Source organism: Tasmannia lanceolata, unplaced genomic scaffold, assembly GCF_043159265.1.
Source record: "Tasmannia lanceolata isolate RefF3 unplaced genomic scaffold, GAP_Taslan_0.1 ptg000013l, whole genome shotgun sequence".
Classification (NCBI taxonomy): domain Eukaryota; kingdom Viridiplantae; phylum Streptophyta; class Magnoliopsida; order Canellales; family Winteraceae; genus Tasmannia; species Tasmannia lanceolata.
Genome location: NW_027518690.1, coordinates 47865100 through 47878011, shown reverse-complemented (window position 1 = coordinate 47878011; position 12912 = coordinate 47865100). Strand labels below are relative to the sequence as shown.

Here is a 12912-nt window from a genome sequence, read left to right as displayed (position 1 = left end):
TAGAAAGAAGATATGAATTGTTTCTCTTTCCTCTTTTTTTGGTTTGTTTTCCAATTTTGGTGCATATGGGTTGAATGATTGGGTCATGGATATGTTGTGATTCAGTGAGCTTTTTCACTCATAGAAGACATGCATTTAGAGAATATTGCAGTTGAGTTGATGAGTTACTGTCATCGTATCTTGAATTGAATGTGTGTGTGTGTGTGAGTGGGATTGAATTTGGTGATGATACCGAGAATTGGGCCCTTAGCAAGCCCTGCCAACGGACCCAGAGAGCCGTTTCTAAATGGGTGGGACATAGATTGACATAAACACAACCCTTATTTAATTGGATGGGACCCAAGAATTGCCACCAAAGTGTCCCAGAACCGAATATATTTTAGTATAGTATGAAAATACTATTCACTTTTTTAATTTAGACTCTAAACATGAGGGGTATTTTCGCAGAAAGGCATTTCACGGCTAGCAGTTGCATGAGAGAGCAGCCACCTCAGATGAATTAAATGAATAAGACAAAATCTTCTGAAAAGTGAGCATGTGTGGCTGCTCTCTCATGCAAATTATATTTGATCGATACAGCATTGTTAATATGAATTGAATGTTGGTTGAGAAAACAAATTCAGAAGTAGATCCATGTATATGACAAAGACAGACCTAACCGGGTTAGGATTCAAATGGATTGTTATGTAAACATAGGTGAATTGGATCTGTTGACAGCCCAACTTCGCATAATTCTAGTGATTGCATTATTTCCTGAACCCCCTTTGGCTGTTACGAGTCTCAAAAGCTGTTCAAAGCCAATAAGAGAATTGTGTATAGGCAATCTTAAAGAGGCTACCATTAAGGTATAGGTTGTTCAGGATCCATGATCCTGGAATGCTAGCGTCACGTGTGAATGGAAAAAAGGAAAACTATTCAATCAATGTGTTGCAGTTGATCTACTTGATTGAGACTCACGAACTCTCAGAATTTGTTCATAATGGGGAGTGATTTGAGGAGAGAGATAGACACATGGGGAGTCGATTTATCCATTTGGGGAGTCAATTTATCACTGCCCTTCATAAATGGTATTTCCTTTTCAGTGAAATGGGTTTTATTTATAAACCCAAAATTTGTGAAGTACATTCAGCACATTACAATTAGTCATCCAGAATCATGAAGCAACCATGTTTTACATTTCCTTCAATAATTAAAATCTAAACCTAATTAGGAACTCACAAATGTTGTTAGTGTGCAGGGTATTCATCTCACGTTTATCCTGTGACTTCCCCTCATTCAAAATTTCATTGCTGCAACTTTTTTACATCCCAAACCCATCGTTGCAACCCCAACCAATCTCCTCCGTTCCTTTGAAACATTTGGGAAATTTTCTATGGTCATGATTTTTTTTGGGTTGGGCTCAATCACCATAAGTAGATCTAGGAGTAAGTTTGACACTCGGTTGCATTCACTTATTGGGGTGTCCAATCATCGTTTCCACATGAGTTCGCATCACCTAAGAAAGATATGCCACCCCAGGCAAATTACTGTAGATGGTACAATAGTGATCGCTATAGACAAATGTTTACTAGAGTTTCTACAGTGAACACTGTTCAATCTGCATTTCTAATGTACAACATGACAATAGATGTGTGATCTATATTCCATTCCAAACTGGTGGTGCAACTTTATCTGGGCTCATCGCGAAGCGGTTGGGTTGGGTTAAAGTTTATAAAATTCAACCCGAATTAATTTCAGGATGGATTAGAGTTGTGATCTTTTACCATAAAATTAAGTTGGGTTCAGATTAGTTCCAATTCATTTTTCAGCAAAGGCTCAACCAGATCAAACCCAACTTGCAACCATACTTGATTTTATCGTGATTATATCACAATTTTCAAAATCTTAGATTGTAATTTTTTTTTTTTTTATTTTTTATTTTTTTTTGCCCTGAGCCAACCTAATCCAACTTGTCTTGATTTGGAAAAATCAGGTTTAGACAGGTTGGGCTACAGTTGAGAAATTTCAAGGTGGGTTGGGTTAGGGTTGACCCTCCGCCTGAGTCTCAGGTTGAGGCAATGCTACCTTGGGTTGTGCTGGTGTTGACCCCAACCAACCCAATTTACGCTTTTGCTTGTCCCCACGACAGAACCTATCAAGCTATGAATTACATCGACTATAGCAGAAGAGGAATGGTTAGCCCATCCTTGGTTTTGGGTAGGGGTGTAAATGGATATTCGGAAATTCGATTACCGTCCGCATCCGAATCCGTTTAAAGCGAATATTATCCGAATCCGTTTCAAGTGGATATTATCCGAATCCGTTTATGAGATATCCGGCTCTTAGCGGATGCGAATCTGGTAAATGGCATATCCGATCCGTTTAACATCCGAATCCGAGAAGTAAATCCTTTTTATTTATTATTAATAATATCATTAATATTTATTTTTAGTAATGACATACTATCTTTTGTTTCTATAAGAAAAGTGAATATTCTTTTTGGAAAAATAAAAATAAAAACAAAAATAGCCCAAACTCATTCCATCAAAATAACCCAAACCCATTCCATCATATACAAAAAAAAAAAAAAAAAACCCAAAGACCTCTACCAACGCTATCATCCATCCCCATCGCCTCCCTCTCTCTCTCTATCTGCCTTTGTTTTAAAAGGAAGAAGAGGATCTCATATATTTTAGGGTTTGAGAGTTAATTTTGTGAAGAGAATGTAGAGGTCTAGTTTTAGGGTTTGGAAAATTCATTCGAGTAAATAGGAGAAAAAAGATAAAGTGCTGCAGTAAAATGTTCGAATTTACCGGATAAATGGATACGGATAATATCCGAATTCGAACAATATCCGACGGATACGAATTCGGTAATAGATATTAAATATATGTCGAATTCGAATCCGAATCTGAATTCAGATAGTATATACTGTAATCGAATTCGGATATAACAATATCCGCTCCGAATTCGATCCGTTTACACCCCTAGTTTTGGGTCAAGATGCGAAACTTGGAACAGAAGGGCGCAACCTTAGTTTAGTGCTTAGGATGGAGCCTTATAGACTTGTAACTGAATCAATCTAAAGTCAAATCCTCACCTTCGGAGACCAATAGCTTCGAATCAGCCTTGTTGAGAACAATGTTAGAGATATAGGAGTTCACCCTTGGACATTATTTTGTATGAAAATCTCACCAGTGTCGAGCTCCATCAATATCGTGAAAGACCATCGGCCTGTTTCCAGTGTCAAACTCCATCAATATGGTGAAAGACCAGATTGGCCTGTTTCCAGTGTCAAGTTCCGCAATATCGTGAAAGACCAGATCGGCCTGTTTCCAATCCCATGGCCACATGCACAGTACAGATAAGAGGCTGACCAATAATTCAAGCAGTGTCACGGACTACCTAACGGACTCGAACCTGGAGTGGGTTAGCCGGTTAGGTGACAAGTCTGTGGCTAGAAGCGTCCAGATTTTCAAAAATGGCTCCCAAATATAGTCACTTCTTCCGGGAGGAATACACTAAGTCAACAATTTATGACACTAGAGGAGCCTAATTCAAAAGATGATGAAAATGAAGGAATCTCTTGTTGCTGAGTCAACATGAGTATATGACAGATCCAAAACAATAGGATGAAGGAAACAACAGGTCCTTCAGAAAATGTGAAGAACAACACATGTAATCCATCCTACAAAAGCACGAGAAGAGAACATTTAAGCACCATATTTAAGATAATTTTATTGAGAGAAAATGTCATAGGAAGTCGTATTACAGATCTAAACAACAAAAGAGAGACATTCATTCAGAATTTGGATTGATCAACCAAGCAGTGAACCAGGCATTCGGCATTCTACAAGTAGGACTCCCCCCTTGCTCATTATAGCTCTACTACCTAAACACACATATTAGAAATTCACCAATGCATAGCATGGAAATGCATTCGGCATTCTACAACTAGGGTTTCTGCCTTACTCATTATGGCTCTACCACCTTACCACAAGTAACAGAAGTTCACCGATGCATAGCTTGGAAATACTCCGATGAAGAAATATGGTTCTATAGTATAGAACATTTACAGTATAAGCAACCACCCTCAGTGCCCTAATTCATGAAGAAGAGCTTGAAGATTCAAACAGTGAAATCCTTCGCCTTTTGTTAGATAGAGCTGTTGTTGGTGAAAACTCTGGAGAAGCAACCCTATCAAGAACAGCCTTCAAGGCCTGATGAACAGAACCTGCAAAAGTTCGATGTTCAATGTCATTGGTATTTCCTTCACACGTCATTACAAAGACGTTTTTGACCCTGCCTCCCAAAGTTGATATCTCCGCCCTCACCAGTTTAAGTTGAAGGGCCTGAAGTGCCTGTTGCAGATCAGCCAGAAGCTCCGGACGATCCTCACAACATAGAGATGCCTTGATGTGAAAACATTCTTTGTTAAGTCCCTCCACATTGGATTCAACCCTCACTTCATCAACATCTGAGGGAATTGTGTGTCCTTTACTGATTTCTGTGGCATGCCTTTTCAGTTCCTTCACTTGACTAATCACTTCCGCAAGTAATGCAGCCTTATCCATCTGCATTAAGTTTCCAATTCAACTTGTTATCCTTTTTTATTCCAGCAAGCACCCATAGCAAGTTCTTCCCAATCTAGGCTACTTAATAGGAAATGTCACAATACAACCAATCATATAAACAGTAGCAAGAGTTAAACATAAAGGCCCATCTGAGAAGGAATAATGTCCAACAAAAACTTTGCACCTTAGGTGCACAAAACTCGGTGAATACCACCAATATTCTAAAAAGAAAGAACTGAAAAGCCGTGCAGTCGTATTCTTTTCTGTTATGAGGTGACTTGAATTGTTTTGTGAAGAATCCTTCCTGGTTCAGCGTGTGTTGGAGTTCTCCGTGTTCGTTTCCAGTTCTTTTGGAGCGGAGTTGTCATTAAGTCATCACCTTGATAAAGAAAGGCTGTATTCTATGGTCTTGACCCTTCTGTGGTTACTTAGGTTTTATAGAGATAAAGAAATAGGAGAACCTTTGAAGAAAAAATAGGAGGTGAATGTGTGAATTGCTGCCAAAATCAAAAGCCTCGTACATCGAGACTATTGTTAGAGAGAAGTTTAGGGGTTATTCAATCCAAGATCTTCAAATAAAATGGGAGTTAATTATTTGGGATGGGAAGTAACTAATTTGGATAGGAATGGGAAGGAGAAGATGAACCCCCCCACCACCCCCAAAATGCTCTTAAGCTGATCTGATGATACTTTGGGCAAACCTTGTCCACCGAGTATTGGAAGGAAGGGATTCCGGGATCAATTGGGAAATGTGGTGTTATCTTTGGGCTGATTGAGTGTAAAGATTCTAGTGAGGCAGAGGCTCATGATCTTTTTGCCGGCTTAGGCATTCCGTTGTCAACTTTGAAGGCAATCATTTGGTGGATGGAATTTATCCAATGTTACTTCGTGAGCTAGAGGGTGCTCGCTGATCCCTTGGAGACTAACAGGGGTTACTGATGAGACTAAAGAGCTTAGTGATGGAAGCGATTTTTCTTTTTCATACAATCCTAGATGTGCTAATGAGATAGCAGGTGTAGGTACCCTTGCCAAGGGGGGTGTGCATAGAGTTTCTTTGTATGTGGGGTAGCTTATATCCCTTTTCTAACTATGTTTCTTGTTTTTCTTTCAACAAAGTTTATTTAGGGTCAAAAAAAATGGAAGAAAAAGAGACAAGAAAAAAAAAGAACAAAAGAAAAGAAGTTAGGAAGAGGGTGTTGGCGAGGCCTGTCAAGGGACCGCGCTCCTACGGATCCTTTGAATGCGACTCTAAATAGGTGGGACATAGACAGATGATGTGGGTCCATTGGGGAGTCTCGTGTGAGACATAGATACAAAATTTATGATCTAAACATCTGTCTTAGTTTTGTTTATTCGGATGGGACCCGGATGTTGTAGAATAAGTCCGTTGAACTGTCCCAGATCTGAATATATTTTACTATAGTACGGAAATAACTTTCATGACTTTTACTTACAGGCTAAACATGAGGGGTGTTTTTGGTATATAAGATCTATACTAAAAACTAAAAAAACCATTCGAATCAAATCAAATCGACCAAGCGAAAGCCTCCCTCCTCCCTCCTCGTTGAACCTTAAAACCCCAAAACCCATTCACTGGTCACCAATGGACGTGCCCCTTCATCTTCATTCGTCTTTGAGTGATTGCATTAGCCAACTCGTCAAATTGTAGCTGAAAACACAAGCTGAAAATTCTATACAATTTTTATTTGCTCGGTAAAATTCTATACAATTCAGGGTCAAACACTAGTTGGACCTAGGACACTCCTGAATGCACTAATTCTTAATGGGATCATGTCACAGACACAAAAAGTAGGATTCGTGGATCCAACCGAGTTGGTATTGTAATTGACCGTGACACGGACATAGGTGAATCTGGTATGAATTGGGTCCTTTGACAACTTTAGTGTTGGCCAAACACGAGTGTTTAACTTATATATAAGAAAAGGGTGACCCATGCAACAGACAGAAGTCTGTTGTGATCTGATTTCAAGGAGGGTAATGAAAAACACAATTTAATGTATGAAGGAATGCAATGCATAATACCTAAGTCACATAATTACATGATTCTCTTTTTCTTTTCTTGAAAAAAAAACTCCAAATTTCAAAGATTATGCAATAGGCATCCTCGGATAAAAGCCAAAATAACTAGGAGTTTTATTACTTCTTCAATGAAAGGCCCAATTGAAATTTTAAAAACAAACAGCAAATAGAAATCAAAATCAAACAGCAGTCAATTAGAGAAAATATATCATCCCAAAGTAATCATAAGAAAATGAAACAAAATAACTATCTAACATAGGAAATGCAGATACTCATTTCTTCTGCCGTAAATCATTTTATCAAAAACTGGATCTCAAAGCACATAGCTAAAATTAAAATAAAAAAGAATATAAGACACTGAAAATAATCAAATAGATAGAAATATTATAACATCACAGAAAGTGCAAAGACCTGTACTTACAAAGTTGTTATTCAATTTCATTGGATTATAGGCATATTTACATCATAATCAATTCCGATATATCAACTGCAACATTCATCAGAAAAAAAACAGCAAAACTTGGGTGTCCCCCGAGGATATTTAAAACATTATAAATATAAATTTTCTTTTAGCTATTAAATATCTCATAAATGTTAGCTATCAATTATCTTATAAAATGTAAATTTATTTATACCTTATAAATGTAAATTTCTTTATGACTATTAATTACATTACATACCAAACAATAATATTGAAGGAATCTCTATAGTGTTCTCTACAGTTTTTTATATAGTATATTAGAAGGCAGTTTAAATATATGCAAATATTCTAAGCATGACAACGAAATCTATACTTAGATATTATAAATGGGAAAACTTGGGTGGCTCCCAAGGTTATTTAAAGCCTTATAATAGAAAATTTGCATCAAACTATTAATTACATTATAAATGTAAATCTCTTTATAGCTATTAATAACTTATACATGTAAATTTCTCTATAGCTAGTAAATATTTTATTTCTATACTACTTTTAAGCTCTGGATCAATTTTTACCACAGAAAGATTTAGTCATGTAAACACGTATTTTTGCATGAATAAATGTTCGTGCAAAGTGCGTGCTTTTTTCTTGTGTTATACAATATGATCCATCATATATCATTATTCATGTGGTACATTACTTCCACAACTATACTTAAAATACAAAACCTACAACCAGTTCAATTTTTATTTTTATTTTTGGATGGTACAGCCAGTTCAAATTTTGGCCATTGCATGTCAATAAATGCCAATCTCTCATCTTAAGTGTAATTATATTTCACACTTCAAACGCAGATAGGGAAGCAGCTCAAATCAAGTAGCCAACACTTAATTTAGTAGTTTCTTTCATTTCCGCCTACAGTAATGTTTCTAAATGTTTTTTTTTTTGAATGATCGTCAATTGTGTTGCAAATGGAAGACCATGATGGTCAAGGTACAAAGTGATGTTTCCAAATGGTTAACATTTATTTAAAAAGACGAGAGACAAAAGAAAAGAGCAAAATATTCAGGGTACAAAACAGAGTTTCAAAACGGGCATCTTATCATGAAAAATTCAAAATTCCCCACGCGGTGTATTCGTAACTCCTCATACAGGATTTGTTCAAAGAGTTTGTGAGAATTAAAATACTGAATAGAAATTTATCTCAGTTGCCTTTATGGTATCAAGAACTGAATTTTGTCAGCCTTTCCTAGGTTTCTAACTTTAATTTAAGTAAAATCCATCCATGTTCCCCTGAAACTCTTGATCCATTCAGAAAAAAAAATGAAAAATGACAACATTCAGAGCCTTAAATAGCTGACACATTGGTGGCCTGACACTTGTTTCTAATAGATAGAAAATTTTACTAATGTAATTACAATAACCTAATATAAAAAGCACCTCCACCATTATCTTTATGCAAAATAGATAAAAGCTACTCACCTTGTATAGAAGATAAAGAAAGCTGAAAGATAGTACACAATGTCAACCTGAATTTTTCTTTGAAAAATTTATCCTAAGTTTTATTTAAATAACCATGATAGCAATGACAAATGGATAAAGATAAGTTGAACTGTTGAAAGCATTCTTGAAATTCCAAAGGCCCTATGGTGACTACCATTTTCTTTTAAAAAAAAATCAATTCTCCCAAACTAATAGAAATATCAAAAATTTATGTGACCATAACATAAATCCACAATTGACCATCAGGTAAAAACTCAGGCATCCTAAAAAAAACAAACAAACCCAATTCATTAAAAACAACAAAAAGCAAACAGAAATGAAGATCAAAACCCTAACCTTATCAGTGCTTGGGACGAGACTCCGAAGCGCTGCAAGATGAGCATTTATCCTCTCTCTTCTCCTCCTCTCTGCCTCACTATGATTCTTCAAAGCCGCCTTCACCTTTTCATCAGTAATCCCTCTCTGCGCCAACCTCGCCGGAGCCTTCACGAGCTCCCCTCTATCACAATCTAAAATCAAAGATGAAGAAGAAGACCCACTTCTACCCATTTGCCTAAACCCATCAATATTCTGAGAAAATTCACCATAAATGCGTGCCAAATCACTCCCACAAACAATACCAAAATCCCCAGAAAAAGAACCCATTTTAAGATTAACCTAAATTTAAGAACCAGAACCAAAGAATCGTAAACGAGGATCCAAACCAGGGGGGCGATTGGTTGGAATGGGCCAGAAAAAAAGTCTTCGACGAGGCAGTTTTTCTTCTTCTTTTCCGATCAATCCCTTTCTTATTCCACTTTTACCTTCCATTCCGCAGAAACAAACGCCTCTGAAGTAAAATTAATGGAAAACCCCTTTCATCTTCGCCTTTTTGTGTGTAAAATCAAGCATTTCTGAACTGGGTCTGAGGAGATCTCGAATTTCTGAACTGGGTCTGAGTAGATTTATAAAACCCACTTTCGGAATCCGTGAATCTTGAAGACAGAATAGCTGGATATTCGAAACCCTAGAATCTAAGACGGTTGTGAAGGTAAGAGAGTGTGCAGACGTATAAAAGGGGGTGTTTTTTCCTCAGCAAAAAGGTTAGAAAGTAGTAGGAAGCAGCAGACAAGACGTCGTATGTGACGAACAAACAAAACTATAAGATTAATTAATTGATCATTATTATTGTAATTTAATGACAAGAACCTCTCGTACACTGTATTCAATTTCTAATTTATGTAACTCTCATCGTCGACTACCAATATCAACGCTTATAGAGTATGAGCTGATATCTCGTACATGTGTTTTGATATCGGCACCCATCTTCTAACCTTCACCTTGTTCACAACTTGTTAGAATCGTACAGGATTATTAAAAGTCAGAAGAGAAGTTTTAGAATATAAAAAGAAAGGGTTAAAATAAAGAGAGCCGCAAAGTTGGGTGTGAATATTTGTTTCATTGTTAATGACAATAAGATAAAAAACAGAATATATTCTCTTTTCTACTTGTCACGCCCGACCCACTGCGTAAATATTGTCCGGTTTTAGGTTTTTCCACCCTCTCCGATTTAGTTTTCCAGCAGCATTAACCGTGTTCGACCCACTCCGTAGAAACCCGCTCCTTGGAGATGCTGAAAAATGTGTCTACATATGGAGGAGGAGAGTTTACGTATATAACCCAGGAACTCTCTCCATTTCTGATGTGGGATCATACTAGGGGTGTAAACGGATCGAATTTGAAGCGGATATGGCTATATCCGAATTCGATTACAGTATACATTATCCGAATTCGGATTCAAATTTGACGGATATTTAATATCTATTACCAAATTCGATTCCGGCGGATATTGTTCGAATTCGAATATTATCCATATCCATTTATCCGGTAAATCTGAACATTTTATACAGCACTTTATCTTTCTTCTCCTTCTTACTCATCAAATGAATTTTTCAAACCCTAAAACTAGACCTCTACCTTCTCTTCTCAAAATTAACTCTTAAACCCTAAAATATATGAGATCCTCTTCTTCCTTTTAAAACAAAGGCATAGAGAGAGAGAGAAGCGGTGGGGATGGATGACGGTGCTGGTAGTGGTCTTTGGGTTTTTCCTTCTTCTTTTTTTGTGTGTATATGATGGAATGGATTTGGGCTATTTTGAACAGGGGAAGTGGGAGTGTTGATGATGGAAGATGAAGAGAAATGAGGATGGAGATAGGAATTGGGTTAGAGATGGAGGTGACTGGCGGTGATGGAGATGGCCATGAGAAGGTGGATGGGCGGCGGTAGATTTTGGTGGGGGTTGGGGGCACCAAGGAATGCCGGAGATGGTGTTCCGACCTCCTCCTTTCTACTCTCTCTTACTTCTCCTTGCAAACCTTAGAAGTCCCCTCTTTTAATTGCATTTTGGGTTTTTATATAACCCTAAGTTGGAAAATTAATCCAAGCCGTGCATTTACGATCAATGGCCTAGATGGCCTTTTTGCTTTAGAATTCTCTAGAAGCTATGCCATCTTCTTTCAATCGTCATCATCTATTTGTCTCTTTCATCATACAGCCGACATTTGTTGCTTCATAAAGAAGCCATGTAAGACTCCAAGAATGCCCTTATAATAAGAGATTACTCCATTTCCCACCCAAAACACTTTTTGTTTTTGTTTTTTTTTTTTCTAAAAAGAAATTTCACTTTTCTCTTAGAAACAAAAGATAGTGTGTCATTACTAAAAATAAATATTAATGATATTATTAATAATAAATAAAAATGATGTACTTCTCGGATTCGGATGTTAAACGGATTGGATATACCATTTACCAGATTTGCATCCGCTAAGAGTCGGATATCTCATAAACGGATTCAGATAACATTCGCTTTAAACGGATTCGGATGCGGACGGTTATCAAATTTTCGGATATCCATTTACACCCCTAGATCATACAATCCACCCCCTTGGAGCCCACCGTACTGTGGGAGGTACGGCTCTGATAACATTCTGTCATGCCCCGACTCCACTGTGTAAATATTGTCCGATTCTGAGTTTTCTCACCCTCCCCGATTTTGTTTTCCAGCAGCATTAACCATGCCTGACCCACTTCGCGGAGACTCGCCCCTTGGGGATGCTGAAAACGTGTCTACACAAAGAGAAGGAGAGTTCACATATATAGCCCGGGAACTCTCTCCCTTTCCGATGTGGGATCTTACATTACTTGCCATGGAAAATGGAGAGCCTATCAGTAATACCATGGGCTACAACAATTAGGCTCATGTCAACCCCTTTTATAGGCGTAAAGTAGAGCTATATAGAAGGCCCTCGTTTGGGTAAATGTTTGAAAATTATAGGAGTTTCTAGAGTATTCTAGTGATCTCTTTCTAGAGATACTTATGTAGAATTTTAGAGAAGTTGGAAGTTGGGTAAATGTTTAAAAATTATAAGAGTTTATTGGGGTTCCATGCAAAAGCAAATAATCCCACATCAGAGAAGTGAAATGGATGGGGAGGTGTTATAAGGGAATAGGTACCCTCCCTCTAAAGGCTAGCTTTTAGGGGTGAGTTCTATCCGGTTAATTTCCTAACAAATGGTATCAAAGCTCAGGGCGTGGTAAACCCTGGTTTGCCTCCGAGGGCTGGAATGTCCCTCAGGGAAGATCTCGGAAACCCTAGTGTAGTATCTCGTGGTTCCCACGTTACCGCTGCGTGGAGGGGGGAGATTGTTGGACCTACGGCGTTTCTAGAATATTCTTGTGATCTCTTTCAAGAAATTCTTATGTAGAATTTTAGAGAACTTGGAAGTTTTTAGAATGATCATGGACCATTGGATGATTGACATGTGGCGAGATCATGACTATCAATATAGGAGGAGGGAGACCATAAATAGAGGTAAACTCTCCACTTGCGAATCACCTCTAAAACCTATGAAGAACATCTGATCTTATAAGTTTCCACGAGGAATACATATCTTGATTCCATTCCACTCTTGTGTGCTTCCGTTGTGAGAGTCTTAACTGTCCTACTTGCCTTAGGTTAGGGCTTGGTTACTTAGGTTAGGCTCAAGGCTAACATTTGCAAATCACCTCTCAAAACTCTAAATATTCACTATTGTCACTTAGACTATTAGCGTGAGAGATCACCTCTCAAACCTCTAACTATTCAATACTTTCACTAAAGACTATTAGTGTGAGAGTCCAAGTATCCTCGGGTTAGTGACTTGGATTAGGCTTACTTGGGCCTAACGTTAGAGTGCTTCCACAAGTTTCGCACGAGTATGTAGGCTCGTAAAAAAGTCAAAAAGAAGAAGAAAAAAAGTACTGAGAAATTTTTAAATAAAGAGAGGGCGGCCAATGTGGGTGTGAATACCAGTTTCATTGTTAGACAGAAAGATGTTAATCTCTATTTTATATGCCACCATAAACGGAGAGAGGCTTC

General features: G+C 37.7%; 1 protein-coding gene across 1 annotated transcript; it reads right to left on the bottom strand.

Annotated features, from left to right (window-relative positions):
- Positions 1-3691: 3691 nt before the first annotated feature.
- On the bottom strand, positions 3692-9619 carry LOC143890378 (transcription factor bHLH30-like). Its single transcript, XM_077395025.1, has 2 exons — positions 8851-9619; positions 3692-4553 (listed from the first exon to the last, which is right to left on the bottom strand). The coding sequence occupies exons 1-2, from the start codon at positions 9157-9159 to the stop codon at positions 4086-4088; spliced, it is 777 nt and encodes a 258-aa protein (XP_077251140.1). The 5' UTR covers positions 9160-9619; the 3' UTR covers positions 3692-4085.
- Between the last annotated feature and the right edge of the window lie 3293 nt (positions 9620-12912).

Coding starts and splice junctions, on each gene's coding strand:
- LOC143890378 (XM_077395025.1), bottom strand. CDS start 9,159: ATGGGTTCTTTTTCTGGGGATTTTGGTATTGTTTGTGGGAGTGATTTG. Junction 4,554..8,850: donor TCGTCCCAAGCACTGATAAG/GTTAGGGTTTTG, acceptor AACTTAATGCAG/ATGGATAAGGCTGCATTACT.